Raw genomic sequence first — 20,147 nt, forward strand, 5'->3', positions numbered from 1 at the left:
GACATAAACCGCATCAATATCCTAGTCTGGCATGGAGGGTGAAGTACTTAAGGCTTCTGCTGCTAAGAGTAATTTCACTCGATCTGTTATCTTCTCTCTTTTGGCCTTCCATTCATGGAAGAGAATGCTGTGTCCCGTAGGCAGTCTATGGCCCTTCCCACACATAACTGAGAAACTGAAGAGATGAATTAGTAAGGTGGTAGCAAGCCTCAAAGTATCCTATACAAGACGTTTCATTTCTTGTCTGTCTAGCTTCAATGTACAACACAATACAAATATTGCATTACCAAAGTTGTTTCTTTACTGCAAGATTGTACCAAGACAATTGAGTGCTTTTTGTTGTGTTAAAGCTGGCAACAACACGGTATTAACAATTTGATATTCACAAAGAGGGTTCACATCTTGGAGAACCATATGAAATTAAGCAGATGCCTTTTTAATATTCATCGTAATGATTCAAATCTGTAAAATAGGCATTGGAATACGCTTTTGCAGTGAGATGTGGATTGAAGTATTTGTTTTGCTCTTCTAGGATGAGATTATTTTTATTAAAAGCCTGGGAAAAGAATAAGAAAAGGAAAAGAGTTTAGTAAATACTAAAGTAACTTCTCATTAAAATAAATGAATATTTATGGGGTGCAGTGAAGAGAAGAGAGAGAAAAGCAACATTATGGTGGCAATTTGGGAATATGGAAAAAGAGAAAGGGAAATCAAGTAAAAAGATATAATCAAATAAAATAGGAAGGGGTTTAAAAACAATTACTTCGTTGACATTTTGTTGTCAATTTGAGGGCAATGAAAGAACAAATAGTTTGAATAATATGACAAATAGTTGTTGAAAAATATATAAAATGGATGATGAGAAGGAAACCATAAATTACATCACTTTAACATTTTAAAGATTTGAATATCATTAGAGATACCACAGAATTTGCATACCAGACTCTGTATGACATGACAGATGGCTTTAGAAGTCAGCAAGTATAATCAGGATGTGAAAGCTGCTTGAAAGTGCTGCCATATAATTCAAGAGAAGTTCTGCCTGATCAACTCTAGAAACAGAATCGGTTCTAATGCTAGTTCTATGTATTAAAGCTGTTCCTTTATGTACACCAGGAACACACCTACTTTTTGTAATTGAGAGCCACCCTTAATACTCTGTATGGCAGTGGTTCTCAACCTGTGGGTCGGGACCCCATTTGGGGTCGAATGACCATTTCACGGGGGTCGCCAAACAAGGCTGTCCGCCATTTTTTTCCCCTTTTCTTTAGCCACGCCCCTGGCACCCGGTGATGTATAAGTGGTTGGGGGTCACCACAACATGGGGAACTGTATTATGGGGTCGCGGCATTAGAAAGGTTGAGAACCACTGCTGTATGGTGTACCTGAGATCACTCTACCAAAAACAGGCATGGCTAAAACAAACGTCAAATAATTAAATCCACTGAAAAAGCTCTATGAATTATGTAAATATGTCCATCTGTCTCATCAAAATTAGAATTCTGGAGGATTGCGGAGTTGACTGTGACACTGGAAATCTAGTAGGTTTCCATTTTATGGCAGCAGTGTGACATTGGTTGATTTCTCAGAAGATGCTAAGGTTTAACTCAGGCCAGCATGGCTAATAACAGCCCCTGCCCTGCCCCGCCCTATGGAACCCTCTTCCCCTGGGATCTTCTGTCTTTCTAAAGGGCCCTTAAAACCTGGCTCTTCCCCCAGGTGATGGAGTAGGGCAGTGTTTCCCAAACTCGACAATTTTAAGGCATGTGGACTTCAACTCCCAGAATTCCACAGCCAGCGTTGCTGGCTGTGGAATTCTGGGAGTTGAAGTCCTCATGCCTTAAAATTGTCAAGTTTGGGAAACACTGGAGTAGGGCAAGGCCAAAGTGGGTTGTGAATGAGGCTGCACTAGTGAAGTGTGGCTGTGGCCCCAAGTTTTTCTGTTTTAATTTTCATTGCTGCTGGTTTTTATACAGTTAGAACAATTAATCAGTGGAACGGCTTGCCTCCAGAAGTTGTGAGTGCTCTAACACTGGAGGTTTTTAAGAAGAGATTGGACAACCATTTGTCTGAAATGGTATACGTTTCCTGCCCTGAACAGAAGAGTTGGACTAGAAGACCTCAAAGGTCCCTTCCAGTTCTGTTATTCTGTTAATTTGCAGTGGAATTTGTGTATCTTCATTTGACAACACATGGCCATTATTGATTCCTTACCTTAATGGCATCTACAGAATCATACTTGTCCAGTTTGTTGAGATGATTGGTGATGTTGGTGTTCAGAGGTACAGGGGATACTGGATGAATGACAGTGGCATCATGAGACTGTTGCTGATATCGCTGGCAATAAGTGTAAGCCAGAAGAGTCAGAAGGCACCCAAGAATTGAGCTACTCAGCCCCACAGCAGTCATGTGGAACAGATTAAATTCTACAAATTAGATGAGTGAGAAAAGAAAATCAATACCTGATTTAGTTTACATGTTATAATTTTTGTATATTACTTATTTCGGGAGCAGGGGAAAATGTTAAATTTTATATTGATTACAGAATTCTGCTTTCTGAACTTCCTGCCAGATATATTTTCAGAGCAGAACAAGATTGCAAAGCCACCACAATTATATGGACAGCCAGTTGAAGGTGCTGGCCTAGAAACTGGGAGACTGAGTTCTACGTCTGCCTTAAGCATGAAAGCTTAAATGTGACTTTTGGGCCAGTCATTCTCTCTCAACGCAACCACCTCAGAAGGTTGTTTTTGGAGGGGGGGGAATGAGGAGGCAGGAGTATTAAATATGTTTGCTACCTTGAGGTAATATATAGATAAATAGTCTGGATAAAATAATAATATCAATAAATTCCCATATGGAGTTGGTTAAGATCAGGAGTGTTAAAGAAACTGAAGACTTTCTTTCAACATATCAAGAACAAATTTTATCAACTTATTACAGGAACGTGAAAATTCAATATGTAAAATAACAGCAAATGCAGCCTCTGTAGTAGAAAAGGATGAAACAGTTAGCCAAGCTATTCTCCAAAGCGCCTGAGGGCAGGACAAGAAGTAACTAATCAAGGAGAGAAGCAACCTAGAACTAAGGAGAAACTTCCTGACAGTTAGAACAATTAACCAGTGGAACAACCTGCCTCCAGAAGCGGTGAATGGTCCAACACTGGAAGTTTTTAAGAAGAGACTGGACAGCCATCTGTCCGAAAAGGTGTAGGGTTCCTGCCTGAGCAGGGGGTTGAACTCGATGACCTTCAAGGTCCCTTCCAACTTTATTATTATTATTATTATTATTATTATTATGGATCATCGCAGTCAGCCAGATGTTCAGACTGGATTTGGCATTTTGTCTACCTATCGAGTCCTTACCAAGGACCTGGGATAGGCAGATGTGGATGTTTGATGGTATTACAGACATTGTCGCAAAATGGAAGCAATTCCTAGTAAGGTCGCCTTTTGCAATTGACTAATGGCAAATTTGTCCATGCCAATGGTGTTCAAGTGGTGCTCCAGTTGTTTTGGGATTGCACCCAAGGCGCCTATTACTATTGGTACTACCCTTGCTTGCTTTTGCCACAGTCTTTCTATTTCTATTTGTAGGTTTTTGTATTTTGTTATCTTCTCCAGTTCTTTCTCGTCTATTCTGCTGTCTCCAGGCACTGCCACATCCACTATCCAGACTTTTTTGTCTTTCTTATTGACAATTGTTAAGTCCGGGGTGTTATGTTGCAGGTGCTTGTCTGTTTGAATTCTGAAGTCCCAGAGCAGTTTAATTTTATCATTTTCTTCTATTATTATTATTATTATTATGGATCATCGCACAGTCAGCCAGATGTTCAGACTGGATTTGGCATTTTGTCTACCTATCGAGTCCTTACCCAGGACCTGGGATAGGCAGATGTGGATGTTTGATGGTATTACAGGTATCGTCGCAAGATGGAAGAGTTCCTAGTAAGGCCGCCTTTTGCAATTGACTAATAGCGAATTTGTCAGTGCCAATGGTGTTCAAGTGGTGCTCCAGTTGTTTTAGGATTGCACCCAAGGAGCCTATTACTATTGGTACTACCCTTGCTTGCTTTTGCCACAGTCTTTCTATTTCTATTTGTAGGTCTTTGTATTTTGTTATCTTCTCCAGTTCTTTCTCGTCTATTCTGCTGTCTCCAGGCACTGCCACGTCCACTATCCAGACTTTTTGTCTTTCTTATTGACAATTGTTAAGTCTGGGGTGTTATGTTGCAGATGCTTGTATGTTTGAATTCTGAAGTCCCAGAGCAGTTTAATTTTATCATTTTCTATGACTTTCTCTATTTTATGATCCCACCAGTTTTTGCTTACAGGCAAATGATATTTTTTGCAGATCTTCCAATGCACCATTGTTGCTACTTTATCATGCCGCTGCTTGTAGTCAGTCTGTGCAATCTTCTTGCAACAGCTTACCAGGTGGTCCACTGTTTCTTCAGCTTCTTTGCATAGGCGGCACTTACTGTCTGTTGCTGTCTTCTCAATTTTGACATCATCATCATCATTATTATTATTATTGTTATTATTATTATTATTTGATCAGTGGCTGCAGTAAAATTTCATATACTGACTATCATCAGCATCATGGCTGAGTTGCCAAAATTATTCATTGAAGACTTTACCAGAGATTTAGGTTTGAACGCAATAAAAAAAACGACCGTGATCGTCAAATGTCATGACTACTTATGACCACTCTCTTAACTTGACAAGGCTTGAACAAGTCCTTAATTTATCCATACTAATGATAGTGAAGTAAACAGGAAAGAGCCAGACTGTAGGTGAAAGAATTCATTCCAATTCTAAAGAAATACAAGAAAAAAATCTATACTATGTTTACTATGTTGTAGTTATGAATGGAAGGAAGAAGGAAATAGAGAATCTATTCTTGAAAAATGAACATTACCCCTAGTAATAGCACTATATAGCACTTCAGAAATTAGTCAGAAAAGGTTCTCTAGAGTGCAGAGAATCACCAATGTAGCATCTGTCAGCCACTCTTTAAAGCAGCAGCATCTTTGCCTAGGATCAAGGGGCTGCTCTCAAAAGCTGTTATATAATGGAACTGTTTCACAACTAAGATCCTCTTGGGAAAGATGCTTGAATGAGTAATAAATCACTGGAGAAACCTCTGATCAACGAAACCTATGCTTTCCTCTTCATAAGGGTCCACCCAAATCAAACCTTGAAGAGCCTGCAGTCTTCCTGAGCAGGAAATAATTTCTTTTGGGAGACTGGATCTTGGTATCAGATAAAGAACACCAAGTATCTGTTCTCTAAAACTGGCAAACGTGTACAATTATTTTCATTTACAAAACATATTCTCTCTCTGTTAGCCACGAGTAGGGTGAAAAACTCAGCAACCAAATATGCTGGAAAGATTATTAACCAATGATTATGGTTTCAACAGTTTCAGCAAGTATAAAATTATTTTCATTACTTGAAATAGATGCTCATTTGCATACTGTCCATTCTTGAAGGCCCTGAGCAGCTAACAGACAAAACTGTTGTAAAAAAAAAATCTTCAAAAATAAGAAATATGAGAAACTCATCTACAAAATTAACCAAATAATCAACTATATCGAAACTGCAAAAAAAAAAAAAAAGCTGGTGAAAAACAGCTGAATCAATTGTCCATACATTTTAATTCACAGAAGTGTTCCATCCCTGCATCATGAAGTAGGAAACTATTATTTCAGAAAATTCAATCTGGGCCATTCTGGCTCTTTCACCTTTTGCCTTCACTCTTGCTTCCAATGCCACAATGAAAAGATTCCCAGTGGTACCTAGCATAATCTAACATGAATAGTGAATAGTATAATTAATACTGGCATTCTGACAAGTCAACAGACACACCGAGATAAACCCCATCTAGACACCATTTAAAATATATAACCAAAGGCCAAGGAAGGCAACCCAAATCCCAGAATAACTCTCCAGAGCAACCAACACCCAGATAAGCAGCAAACAGCCCCAGATAAACAATCAGGGAAGAAACAACACCCTAATCAGGGAACTATTAAGGAAGAAATTACACCCCCATCAAGATTGGCAGGGCAAGCCCTATGCATAAACTTAAATCTGCAAACTTCACTCTTCTATACACACCAACGATGTTAGGTCTCCGGGAAATGAAATGTCTGTAGGAAAACAACCAAGCTCAAAGCACACAAAAAGCCCAAGGGTTAAATACTGCATTGTATCTATTCTCCACTAATGGAACATAGGAGAGTCACAGAAATTTGAAATGTGCAATTCCAGTCTTGGCTGGTGTAAGAAAAATAGAAGAAACTCTCATGAAAGTGTTGAGGGTGAGAAAAGATGAATAATTATCACAGATAAGACAAAAGGGAAGAATCTTACCACCACATCTTTTTTCTTTGATACTGCTGGTTCTTGCAACATTTATATCTACAATAGCAAATAATTGAATTAACAGCTGGATGGTAAAGAATATCTGTTCTAAGTAAATTTCATTTACTTCAAACCAATTATTTCTCAAATGATATCTTAAGTACACAATACAAGTTGCTAATTTGCCAGAACAATAATGCACTCAAATCCAGTAACTACACAATAATGCCTAACCCAGGTCCTTGGGAAGGACTTGACAGATGGATCAGATTTTCCTGACAGTGCAACCAATCATTATAATTTTATTAAACTGGTATGCCATACAGCAGTGTTTCTCAACCTTGGCGGCTTGAAGAGCTGGCTGGGGAATTCTGGGAATTGAACTGAATTCAAGCTGCCAAAGTTGAGAAACACTGCCATACAGTAATACCAGCAGAATGTAAAAGCCAAGGTAGGAGGAAGAAGATATTTAAATCCATCAACTGGGCTGACAGGAACATTTGGGTAAGAGGGAAAACTAAGGAGCTACATGTAACTCATCCTCGTCTCCTCCCTCCAGCTCCCTTTTACTGAACTGAGACAAGCTTTTAATTCTTCATTTTAGACCAGTGGTTCTCAACCTGTGGGTCGGGACCCCATTTGGGGTCAAACGACCATTTCACGGGGGTCGCCAAACAATGCAGTCCGCCATTTTTTCCCCTTTTCCTTAGCTGTGCTACTCCCTTTTATTCTATTGGCATTTGAAAGCCAATAGAATAGACTCTCTTGAATAGAGTCTAATTCTATTGGCTTTCAAAAGCCAATAGGAATTGTCCAGGCTGTCTCTGCCCTGCTGAGCCCACCAAAAGTCCCATTCTGCAAACAGTGCTGCACCAGTTGAGTAGTCCTCGACTTACGACCGGTTGGGGGTCGCGGCATTAAAAAGGTTGAGAACCACTGTTTTAGACGTATCTCAGTCTATTTTCAACAAATGTGTAGCCACCTAGCCAGACCTCTCATTCAGGAATCACATCAGGGTATCATCAGTGCTTGCTCTTACCTGGTATTAAATTGGAATCAGAATCACATGGGTGACTTTCAGTCGTATTCCCAGAGCACTGCTGACCCACGGGAAACAAAACGTTACATTGGCGAGTGCGGACTTGGACTCCAGATGCATCACAGCCTGACCAGTCAGACCACTCTGACCAGCTATCTGCAACAGACAAAAATCGACAGCGCATGAAGGGACCACCCGTTCACCATGTGCTCCCTTTAAATTTCCTCCTATCCCAATCTTCAGTCTTTTCTATTTTTAGCATATTAACCTGATTCTGCAAGGACAATCAATGCACTGGAGCAATGATTATGTTTTAGACCAGGGGTCTTCAAACTTGGCCCTTTTATGACTTGTGGACTTCAACACCCAGAATTCCTCAGCCAGGCAGTGCCTGGCTGAGGAATTCTGGGAGTTGAAGTCCACAAGTCATAAAAGAGCCAAGTTTGAAGACCCCTGTTTTAGACCATCTTTATGTTGATAAAAAGATGTGCAATTTTTTTAAATGCACATTTTATACTTGGTACTGCATCTTTTGGTGTTCTTTGCTGGATCTGGATGGATCAACAGTATGAGTTTCAGCAATTCACCTACCCTGAAGGGGAACAAGCTAAACTCTCAGCCACTTTCTTCTGCTCAAAATTGTTCTGTTTTCCACACCTTACATCCTTAGAGAAACAGTGGAACTGTTGTCAGGAGCAAATGTTTCAATTTTGATCAGCAGAGTCTTTTTTATACAAAGGAGACAGATGGTGGGGGAAGCATATACAGAAATTCTGTCAACTCTAAATTAAAATACCTTTAGCTTTTGGGAATCACACTATACCAGAATAAAGGCTTACATACGTGTCACTCAAAGATGGAACTATTATTAATATTAAATCTCCTATCATGCATTTTGTTCGTGCTCCACATTATTGGCTGCTGCTAATGATGGCAACCCCTTTATGGACAGCATACTAAAAAGCAGAGATATCACCTTGCCAACAAAAGTACGTATAGTCAAGGCCATAGTTTTCCCAGTTGCAATGTATGGATGTGAAAGTTGGACCATAAGAAAGGCTGAGCAACAAAGAATTGAGGCCTTTGAACTATGGTGCTGGAGAAGACTCCTGCAAGTCCCTTGGACTGCAAGGCGTTCAAACCGGTCAGTCCTAGAAGAGATCAACCCCGACTGCTCTTTAGAAGGCCAGATCCTGAAGTTGAAACTCAAATACTTTGGCCACCTAATGGGAAGGAAGGACTCACTGGAGAAGGGCCTAATGCTGGGAAAGATTGAGGGCAATAGAAGAAGGGGACGACAGAGAATGAGGTGGCTGGATGGAGTCACTGAAGCAGTAGGCGTGAACTTAAATGGACTCCAGAAGATGGTAGAGGACAGGAAGGCCTGGAGAAACGTTGTCCATGGGGTCGTGATGGGTTGGACATGACTTCGCAATTAACAACAAAAACAAAGTGATGGCAAAGAAGTGCAGAAAAGAACATCATGATCGTGCAGGATTGGAAAGTTTATCAGTTTTGGACAACTGGGGAGAAGCTAATATGGAGAAGCACTGTCTGCTCTTATTGACTGCAAGATGTAGTTTTAGCCTAGGTTACGGCCTATCCTAATCGGGAAAAATTGATATTAGAAGCTAAATATCTGGAGAAAGCTGGTGAAGCAGCCAGAACTATCATGACCCCATGATAAAAATGGGGAAGGGCCCCCATCTTCTTTCTGCCCTACAACATCCCCCTCCCCAGCTATAGATATATCTTCCATCCAGCCTTCTTCCTCTTAGCACTAGGTGTCTTACCACGGCAAGAACATTTCATTTATGAAATGAGACTGGCACTATCACCAGCTAATGCAAAAGGATAGCAACAGCAATGGCATTAGGCTTATATACTGCCCCATAGTGCTTTACAGTTGAATTAGTTAGGAATGGAAAAGGCAAGACCTGCCCCTGTAAGTGGAAAAATATGGCTAAAGCAGTCTGACCACTGCTTTCCATGTGGCTGCTAATGGGAATGAGACAGCTCACACAGTTTGCAGAAAACTGCTGAGTTTTCTGCTTCAGCATCCTCAGTTTTTATGAACGAAAACATGATTTCTGCCTTGTATGCTATAGTTTGTTGTGGCCAATTCCATTCTGAGAAATCTTCAGAGCATATTTGCATGGATTATAGCTTAACAATGAGTATGAGAGCACTACAATGGGCTCCTAAGGCAGGGCCCAAGCTAGATTAACAGATGAGGGCATCATATTAGGCCAGGGGTAGGCAACCTTGGCTCTTTTATGACTCGTGGACTTCAACTCCCAGAATTCCTGAGCCAGCATGGGAGTTCTGGGAGTTGAAAGTCCACAAGTCATAAAAGAGTCAAGGTTGCCTACCCCTGTACTTGGCCTATCCCAATGGGATGAATGAAACCTACTTCTAGATTTGAAGCTAGATTGGAATGCTGAGATCCATATTCCATCACCATCTAACTTATGGCTTTAGGTAAGCTAAAAGATCTCAGCATCCTCTTCCTCAGTATAACTTGTGTATAAAGGAAAACAAATGTAGAAACAAAATCAGTAAATAATTCCGAACACACTACCTAATTTAATCTAATTCTTAATAATATCTGTTCTACAATTGGTGAGGAAACAAACAGGATGTTTCAAACCTGGACATTGTTGTGTATTACAAAGTGCTTCTTCGGTGTGGAGCCCTAAACAGATGTCGCCTCCATAAGCTGGTGCTGGGTTTGTACAGGAGCGAGTCCTCATAAAATGGCCACTTCCACAAGTAGCAGAGCACTTGGACCACGATGACCAACAGGACCAACTTCCATCAACTAGAAGAAGAAAAGCAGTGCTATTGTTCGTTGTTTCTCAAAAATCGGATAAATACATAATCTAGACTGCTGCAGTTACGTCTGAAGCCCCAAGCCCTCAAATACAAATATATATTCTTAAGTATCACTTCTAGAAAGGTAACTCAATTATGATAAGAGGGGAGGAAGCCCAAACCAAAGCCAATGTTATTACTTCCAAATGAGAATTATATCATAACAGCTACGCTGAAATCTATGATTTTCTACATTTCTGCCCTACGGCAATCCAGAGACTCCTGATGGCTTACATAGAGCAGTGTTTCCCAAACTTGACAATTTTAAGGCATGAGGACTTCAACTCCCAGAATTCCACAGCCAGCAACGCTGGCTGTGGAATTCTGGGAGTTGAAGTCCTCATGCCTTAAAATTGTCAAGTTTGGGAAACACTGACATAGAGTATAAAGTAAAAGATCCATGCTATCATAGCTATAAAAGCAGTAAAACTATAACACCACCCATATGGAAAACTGCAAAACAACAAAATGAAAATGGCATGCTAAACTCAAGAGAAGGCCCTCTAGAAAACTGTTTTTAAAAGCTTCTGAAACATTAACAAGCAGGGGGGCTAGCCTGATCTCACCTAGGAGGCTGTTCCACAGCATCAGTGTCACCATAAAAAAAAGAGCAATTCCTTGTTTTTTATTTATTTAATCAATCATATTTATAGGGCAACCTCAGTCAACCAATACTGGGCACTTTAATACAAAAACAGCCAACATAAATCCTCCACTAAGATAGACAGATAAAAATGACAGAAACCTAAAAGGTTCAAGGTCTGATGATGATGATGATGGTGGTGATGGTGATGATGATGATAATAATTATTATTATTATTATTATTATTTACCAATAGTAATAGGTGCCTTGGGTGCAATCCCAAAACAACTTGAGCACCACTTGAACACCATTGGCATTGACAAATGTGCCATTAGTCAATTGCAAAAGGCAGCCTTACTAGGAACTGCTTCCATCCTGCGACGATATCTGTAGTACCATCAAACATCCACATCTGCCTATCTCAGGTCCTTGGTAAGGACTCGATAGGTAGACAAAATGCCAAATCCAGTCTGAACATCTGGCTGACTGTGCGATGATCCATAATAATAATAATAATAATAATAAAAGTGTCTGAAACACAATTCCTTATCCCAGGGCCTGGAGAAAGAGCCAAGTCTTCAAATTTTGCTTAAAATGACAGTAAGTCTGGGATAATATGAACCTTTGTGGGAATACTGGAGATTGGAAGCAAAGTCAAGAAACTCTGAAGTTATCTTCACGCTTCACTTTACAAGAATTCCTCCTCACATCTTGGTACTAGCAATTACCACTACCCATGAAGTTTTATGTTTCCAAACATGAATTCCATCCCATCCAAGCACTCTTTGGAAACAGGAGAAGCAGCTGGGAGCTTGGAAAAAACTTGAGCAGGTCATGCAGGAACAGGAGAGTTTGGAGAGGGATTTTGGAGAGGGGAGAAACACACTGGCTGTCCATTCCCAAAGCATAAGCTTCAGAAGTGAAATTAGCTACTGGGTAAAGAAGTCAAGGCCCTGTCTTCTGAAACAGTATCGCATCTTTTAGTTTAACTGGTCCTAAAGAAGGAGAATATGACGTTACCAATAATAACTAGTATAGACGGAAAAGGCCAACAAGCGAGGGGGAATTTTCCAAGTTACTTTACATAGTGTCAAATAGGTAACTATTTGCCTTAGGGGCTCTACTTGGTGCAGTAAGTTCTTACTTCTCAGAGAGCAAGTTCTTTCTCTTGAGACCACATCAGCTGAGATAAGGATGCTTAGACAACCAGATAGATTAGATTAGATTTATGGGATAGGCTAGCTTTGTCCCACTCTGACAATGACAATCCCTTGTTGTCAGGGAGAATGAGGGCTTTGGAGAAGGAGGATATCATTTCAAGGACAAACAAGATGTTCCTATAGAAGGGGCCCAATTCTTGGGTGATGTACCCATCTCCTCTCACTTCAAGGATATTCTTCGGGGGGGGGGAGTAGAGAATACTTCTTTATAAAAGATTTGATCATTAGATACATAGACAAATGTCGACCTCACAGAGTAACATGACTGGTGTGAAGGCTATAAATGTCATATGCCATCAAGATAAGCGACTAAATACTGTTGGAGAAGAGGAAGAATTTATGGTCAAAAGGTAACATTGGGAAGCAAATTCAAGTCCAGGACTGCCAAAGTAGCATTTTAGAGATGCCACTAATCCATGCACAGGGCTAGTTAGACAGGCAGAGCTCAGGGGTCTCAATCTACAGATTTAGAAAAGTCAGGTGGAGGATTTAGATTAGAAAGACAGACTACACTTGAACCAAAATAAAACCAGGATGCAAGTACAGAAAACAAACAAAAATGGACACAGATTTTAAACTGCTCCTTGGGAGAAAATGTCAGCCCTACAAAGCAGAAAAGATGGAGAAGCCAATGGCATATAAGCTAGGACTAATTTATATTGCAACAGCTATAGCAATGGAATTTTGCAAGTCTGAATGTGCAGTCCCCCCCCCACTTTATCTTTTTAGGCTACTCTGAGCTATTTTTGTCAAATTGGTTTGATCTGACTGTTAGTAGCAGCTTTTCCTCCTGTCCTTCAAAGACATTCCCTATGGCCCTCTATACCAATAGGTGCTGGATGACATCTGACTCAGAAGGACTTTTTGCTGACACCTGGATTGGAAAATATGTTGCTTATTGGAATGCTTATAGTTAAGAGTAGATTTATGGGATCAAGAACTTTATATCTGTTAATTAAAAGAAGATAAAGAGATAATGAAACTGTTTAGATTATGGTAAGGGTGGGAAGTTGCTTCCCTGTTTTCTTGTCCTTTTCTCTATTTGTCCTTTCCTTGTGTGGCTTTCTTGTAAAAGAGGTTTTATTCTAGTTCTTCTTTTTAGTTTATACAGTAGTCTCTTTTACTATTTTAATAAAATATAATTTAAAAAACTTTGTTTCTAGGTTTGTGTACTGGAAGCAGTATCTCACTTAAAACTATCCTTGATCATTGGTCCATAATCTGAATTGTTGCCCAGTCATTCATAAGACGTGCCACCAAGCCATCCCCATGTGTTGCATGTTTATACTTCCTGTCCTATGAAAAAGCTTGACCAGAAGGTTGGACTAGAAGACCTCCAGCTTAAACAGGTTTTCAAGTAAAGGCTTAAACACCTCTACTTGAAAAGGCTAAAATGCTTTGAATTCTTTGCATGTCTGAAGAGTTTATAATCAAGTACAGCATGAAAAAAAAGATAAGAAAATTTCTCTCTCTTTCTAGAACTGCTAGAACTATGAGTCATCCAATGATGCTCTGGAAGATAGAAAAAGAAACACTTCTATAGAATAATATAAGCCACTAATGTGTGTAGCTTTAAAAGTGGGAATTGGATAAATTAAGGGATTGGAATGGTTTATAATTAACAAATAAATAAAGGTTTATCAAGTGTTATTGGTCTTGAGGACTCAATATTGTCTCCATGCTGAGAACAGGATGTTTCCAAATAAAACGTCTAAGGGAAAATAGTGGAAAAGGGAAATGCCTTCATCTTTTGCTTGCAGCATCCTATTGGCATCTAGGTGACCAGCATGAGAAATAAAAAATGCTGGAATAAGATGAGCTTGATATGATTCAGCATAGTTGTTCTTCTGGTCTCATGCAGAAGTGAGTATAATTAAAGAAATAAAACTAAATAATTCCTTTTTTATAATGTACATTTAAAAAAAAACATTGCATAAAATAAAGCAGAGGGCACTAACATAAAAGATAAAAGCACTCAGTCTCCTACTATTTCCTGGTAGGGTTACACAATGGTGAATGCTTCACAAATAACTCAAACTTCTATGGCCACTTACTTACCTGGGCATGGAAAGATGTTGCATTCTTGATATTCCAGGGGAGGTCCCAGGCAAGGCAATCCCCCATACTTTGGCTCAGGATTATTGCAAATTCGTTTGCGATTTCGAATACCTCTGTTACAGTCACGGCTACACTGAGACCATGGAGACCAGGGGGACCAAGCACCATTGATGGTGTGAGTGGAACGATGCGCAGAATGCAAAAGATCACCTAAGAATACAAATATAAACAGAATAAATAGAAGTAAAATGTGAACCTTCCAAAGACAAGAATTTACCATAGTAGGAATCTGCAAATGTATTGATAACATTGTTCTAATTTAATTTGCAGCTGACCGAGTAACTTTAACACCAAGTGATATGGATTGTAATATGGTACCAAAGACTGAGAGTTATACTTCATAGGAATCTGTATAAGTGCTATTCCCAAAACAATTTAATCAGGCCCTTAGTGGCTTTACCAAAGTAGATACTCCACTTTTGAAGGTTATAACTCTTTTTGAGGTCTGGCTATGCCTCATAATAGAAAAAAAAACCCTTTACTATTAACTGGATCCAACTTTATCATGAAGTCTGACACTGCCAGACTAATGGCTACTGGTTGGAAAATAGAGTGATTTTCAAACAGACTTCAGTTGGTCTCCCCTCTACAGATATGTCTTGAATATATAATTGGTGACAAATGTGAGTTATCAGTGTTTAAAATGTAGCAGACCTCAGAATGGTTGACAAAAGCAGCAAAGAAAAATAAAGGTGTCTCATGAAGAAGAGTAAATTCTTAAACAGATTTTAATAATATTAATTTAATTGCACTGAAACAGGTTAATGTTAAAGGTTATAATGGTTATTTTCAAAAAATAATGAGCCAAATAAAAAACAAAATAGACAAGTAAAATTTAAAAGCCACCGCTTTTTATCAAAATGACTCTGTTCCATCAAGTATACAATACACAACAAATAAGGGCATCTGTTGTAGCATGTATCTTCTGTAAGAACTCAATGACCAGGATGAATTATGTATAACTGCATTTAAAATGAATCCTGTGACTTTTAAGTCTAGGATATTTGTGATGTTTGCTTTTTTGCTGCATGTTTTTATCCATGACTTAGGAAAAGTAAACTGTGGTTTAGAAGCACATTTATTTTTTGTTTGTACTGCAAATGAATTTCAATTGATCACAACACAAAGGTTTTTTAAGGATGAGACAGAAGTGCAATACAACTCTTGGCAGCCATATCAATTTTGAGTCTTTGTAAGAAGTAAACAAATAAACAATGCCAATTCCAAATGAAATGGCTACAAAGAAAACTGCACATGTAGAAGCATTTTCACCCATTACTCTTCAAAAACAAGTAACCAAGCTTCATCAAAAGCCTTTTCACCACTTCTTTTATTTTTTAAATTACTTTACAGCCAAATTCTAGGCATGCTTGTTTAGATAAAACCTGGTGTGTTCTCATTAACTCTCAGTAAGTAGGATATAATAAGGCATCCTTATTATTTTGTCAAAAAAATCTGTACCTCCCCTTGCTGGAATAATTAGGGGCCTCCAACTGCAGGGATCCCTCATCAATTTAAGAAAGATAACTAACAGCAACCTCTATATTCAGAGTCTACAATACTGAAAACAATGTGCAGAAGAAGACGTTAAGAACAAGACTAAAGTACAAAGTCGAAACATATTAAGGAGGGGGAAAAACCCCACTAGGAGGGAAATGGGACTTGCCCAATCATTGTAGAATACTGAATGTTAGTGTCAGAACCCATTTCTATTTCATTTCTATCTATCTCAGTGGTTCTCAACCTTCCTAATGCTGCAACCCCCAACCATGTGGTCATAAGTTGAGGACTACCTGTATTTCCCTGCAGGCGGGGCAGGAGGAGGTGCGCACGCTCTGCTTCCTCTCCTGCAGCTGGAGCGCACGCTGGGCAGGCCGGTGCACGAAGGCCATCGCCCATCAACCGCCTCGACCCGGGAGTGCCGCGCATGCATGGTGCCGCCCCCTGCGCCGGCCGAGGCGTAGCTGGCAAGTGGCAGCGATGGCGCAGGCCGACCACCAGCTGGGCCACCAGCTGGCCCAGCCCAAGGGAGATAAGGCACCCGCCGGCCTCATGCACGCCAGCAACCCTCCCTGAGCCTGCCGGCCTCCCACCTCCCACCCCTGGCCCTCTTTTACTTACATTTAGTAGTTGCTCAGCAGGGAGGGGTGGAAACATCCAGAAAGCTTGCCTTAGCTGCAGACAACTTGCAGCACCGTTTGCAGAATGGGACTTTTGGCAGGCTCAGCAGGGCAGAGACAGCCTGGACAATTCCTATTGGCTTTTGAAAGCCAATAGAATTAGACTCTATTCAAGAGAGTCTATTCTATTGGCTTTCGAAAGCCAATAGATTCTATTGGCTTTCGAACGCCATTAGAATAGAGTCTCTTGAATAGAGTCTATTCTATTGGCTTTCAAAAGCCAATAGAGTAAGAGGGAGTAGCACAGCTAAGGAAAAGGGGGAAAAATGGCAGACTGTGTTGTTTGGCGACCCCCGTGAAATGGTCGTTCAACCCCAAATGGGGTTGCAACCCACAGGTTGAGAACCACTGATCTATCTCCTCTGATCTAAAAACAAATCTCACTTTTCCCTGGGTTCTGCCATACTCCCAAGGGGGAGGGGGGATATGCCTGCGGGGTTATTGCTTTCGCTTCTTCTATTCACTACAATGTAACCTTTTGTTTTGTTTATTCCTTCTGTGCCCGCTGCCCGCCACAATGTAACAATTTGCTTCCTACACTGCATTCTCTGAACTTTCTTCTCCCTAACCTGTTAGCTAGGAAAAGTGGGGGGGGGGAGAGAAAGAAATACAACCTCCAGAGCCTGGCTTATTTCTCCGGTCTGAAAAGGAGATGCGAAGAGCTGCTTGAACATCGTGCTACGACCGGAGTCGGACCGATGTTATCTCCCCTTTCCCACGATGGACTTAACACCTGGTTATTGGCCGGTCTGAACCATCTGGATGAACTGTGAGGTGGGGATTTGCTTGGGGACACTTTAAAGTATCGATCTGTAAAGGAATCCCACAGATCCTGTCTATTATACTGCTATCAACTACTTTTAATAAAAGTTCCTGTTGGAGGAAACCGTCTCCAAGAGTTCTGCTTTCTTAAGAGGTGGGATTGAAGTGAGTCCTTACAGTTAGTTATAGTGCATAGGGAAATGAAATGAAGCATTCTTGAACAGGACACTGTAAGCTGGGCAGCTATCTGAACAGAAGACGCATTCTCACGGTTTGTTGTCGTTTCCCTTTATGCAAGTTACTGTTCTTAACACCTGAACAGCATGGTGAATCCAAACCACTTCAAAAACACCGTCTCAATCATCCTTACAATAACTCTACAAGTTGGATCCTCACTTGGCAAATGTAGTAAAAGCTTGCTGAAAGGGAAAAGTGAGCTTTAAATCTGATATTTCTTGCCTCCGTTTTTTAGTTAGACACTAGCTCTTTTCTGTTTTTATCTTTATCCTCAAGTCTATTGAATTTACAACAATAATTGTGAGAGTTGCAATTACCAGGTCCTTTTTAATTAAAGCAAAGCAAAGTCAATGGAGACAATGATTAAAAGCCTTCAAGTGCTTGAGATTTTGCCAGGCAGAGATTGCCATTGTTGTCTCCTGGCCTAGAATCAAGAGTCAAAGACGAGAAGGAGAAAAGATGGACGAGTTATAACAGCTTGTGTTTAGGTGCAGCATTAGGAATGTTAAAATGGTCACAATGGCACTATAGCAGAAGAGCTATTCTACAAAATGTAAAAAATGAGGCACACAAGCCATGTTAAAGGAAGTTTTAATTACAAAATGCTTGCTGCAGGGAGGATGGTAGAAGACATTGTCCTGCTGGCATTTCAAATGAGTTGCTGCTGGCTATAAAGTTTTGTTTCACAGACTCAGGTCTGTATACAACTCTGTGCAACTGGAAGAGAATCAGAAAAAGCAAGGCAACTGGGGGTGGGGGGGTGGGCTGGGGGAGGGGATCTGTACATAGAGATCAAGAACCTTTTATATTGAGAGAATACATTCATGAGAACAAAATCTTATAGTGAAGAATCAGTCAGAAGGTACAACGTGTGTTAATTCTCCCATTGCTCCTGCCCCAGCCATTGTCCCCAGAAGGGATATTTGCAAGGGAAAAAAACACAAATACTCCACATCTACCCCTTAGAGACTATGTTTTATGTTAATTAAATGCAGAACTAGGAGTGCAAAGATCCAGATTCTAGTCTTTCCTTAAGCAAGAATCCAGCTGGATAATCTCAGACCAGTCACATTTTCTTAGTACTAATGATGATCAGATTTTGTGATGCTGGGTGATAAACAAACACTCTTGTCATAGCATGTATTGATAGCCTTGCTGCAAGAGCTAGGGAAGCACAGTATTAAAAGAAGCAGAGCCCCAGCATGCAGGACAAATGATAAGGAAAACAACAAATAACAACTCTCTACCCCAGTGGTGGCGAACCTATGGCACAGGTGCCAGAGGCGGCACTCAGAGCCCTCTCTGTGGGCACGCGCGCCGTCGCCCCAGTGCTAGGTCTTCAGCTGGGTTTTATAAAATCTTTTCGCTTTAGGCCTCCATCGCCATGTGCAAAAAAAAAAAAAAAGGTTCAATCAGTCAATTTCAACTTCTTGCGGGGGGGGGGAAAAAAGGATCTTGCAAAGTTGAAATTGATTGATTGAACTTTTTAGTCCCACCCAGTCTGCCGTTACCACTGCAACCACGCCCACCCAATGGACACACCCACCCAATGGGCCACATCCACCCAATGGGTCACATCCACCCGGCACTCGATGATGCATAAGTGGGTTTTGGGTTGCAGTTTGGGCACTCGGTCTCTAAAAGGTTCGCCATCACTGCTCTACCCTCTATTTCTATCCTATAAATATCTGGCTCATTTATCTTTCCAGAAAACAAAGAATTGAGGTTTTTTTTCCCCTAGAAATCCAAAGATATTTGGATTTGACAAAACTGTTATTAGACAAACACTCACTAAATAAATGCAACATATAAGCTAAAGAAATTGGATCAACACAGGGAAGGAATAAGATAACAGTGTCAAAGTTTTAGAGGCTAAGATACAAGTTCTAGCAAATCATAGGCCAGGGAGCTTGTTAAGTATAAATAAGGTGTCTAGGCTAAAGACTGCAAGGAATTTAAGTCTGCAAGGAATTTAAGTCCTTCCATTCTCCACCAGTCAGAACTGAAGAAGCTTTCTGGATGAGAAGTGAAATGACTTCAGGGAAAAAACAAGAAAGTCCAGTTGCCTTTTGAAAAAACACATTTCGGACATCAATAAGGTGAAAGCCATTATACATTACAATTAATTGTTATTCAGATAAAACAAAAGATGTCAGAAAAAGTAATAGCTTTATATCACTTTTAATTTAAAAATATATTCTAATTATCAGATACCTTCAATGATCTATCAAGCTAATAGGGAGATTTTTTTTTAAAGAGGCAGGGTGATTTTCAAAAATAAAACATTAACATCTCTTCCAAAGCACATTGCATATACTGTACCGTTATGCATAAAAAAAAATGTTTCTACAGAAAAATACAGCTCAGTGTTGCCTTGTACCACAAGATAAATGGCATATAAATTTGACAAATAAATAAACAGATAGATAAAATTTTGTGTTTTTTTTTCTGGAGAACTGAGTGGCAGCAGTTAATTTTACAATGATGTATTTTGTGTTTATATTTCCTGGATATGTTCTCAAGCAATATGACACTATGTATAAGTGCAATAAACTAACACAGATGTTAGCAGTTATTACTCACTTCAACTGCTGCTAACTCTTTGAGGTTGTCCAGATCAGGAAACAGATACCACAAGATGACTAGAATTTTACTGAGATTGGTTATTGTAATAGTTTTATGAGCCTGATTGCATTTTCCTTTTCTTTCTTCTTATACCCCAAGGAGACTGAGCCTCTTCCTAACACTTTCTCTGTTTCCCACACT

General features: G+C 40.0%; 1 protein-coding gene across 1 annotated transcript in view; it reads right to left on the reverse strand.

The window, feature by feature from the left end:
- Positions 1-278: 278 nt before the first annotated feature.
- SEMA5A (semaphorin 5A) overlaps positions 279-20,147 on the reverse strand; it is a 212,456-nt gene continuing 192,587 nt past the window's right edge. The window contains exons 17-22 of the mRNA XM_039329293.1: positions 14,143-14,352; positions 10,058-10,228; positions 7,408-7,563; positions 6,378-6,425; positions 2,215-2,426; positions 279-556 (exon numbers count right to left, since the gene is read on the reverse strand). Of these exons, the coding sequence (XP_039185227.1) occupies positions 437-556; positions 2,215-2,426; positions 6,378-6,425; positions 7,408-7,563; positions 10,058-10,228; positions 14,143-14,352 (917 nt within the window). The 3' untranslated portion in view covers positions 279-436. The remainder of the gene's footprint in view (positions 557-2,214; positions 2,427-6,377; positions 6,426-7,407; positions 7,564-10,057; positions 10,229-14,142; positions 14,353-20,147) is intronic.

The sequence above is a fragment of the Crotalus tigris genome, unplaced genomic scaffold, assembly GCF_016545835.1.
Source record: "Crotalus tigris isolate CLP2741 ecotype Arizona unplaced genomic scaffold, ASM1654583v1 scf7180000024391.5723578, whole genome shotgun sequence".
In the NCBI taxonomy this organism is placed as follows: Eukaryota; Metazoa; Chordata; class Lepidosauria; order Squamata; family Viperidae; genus Crotalus; species Crotalus tigris.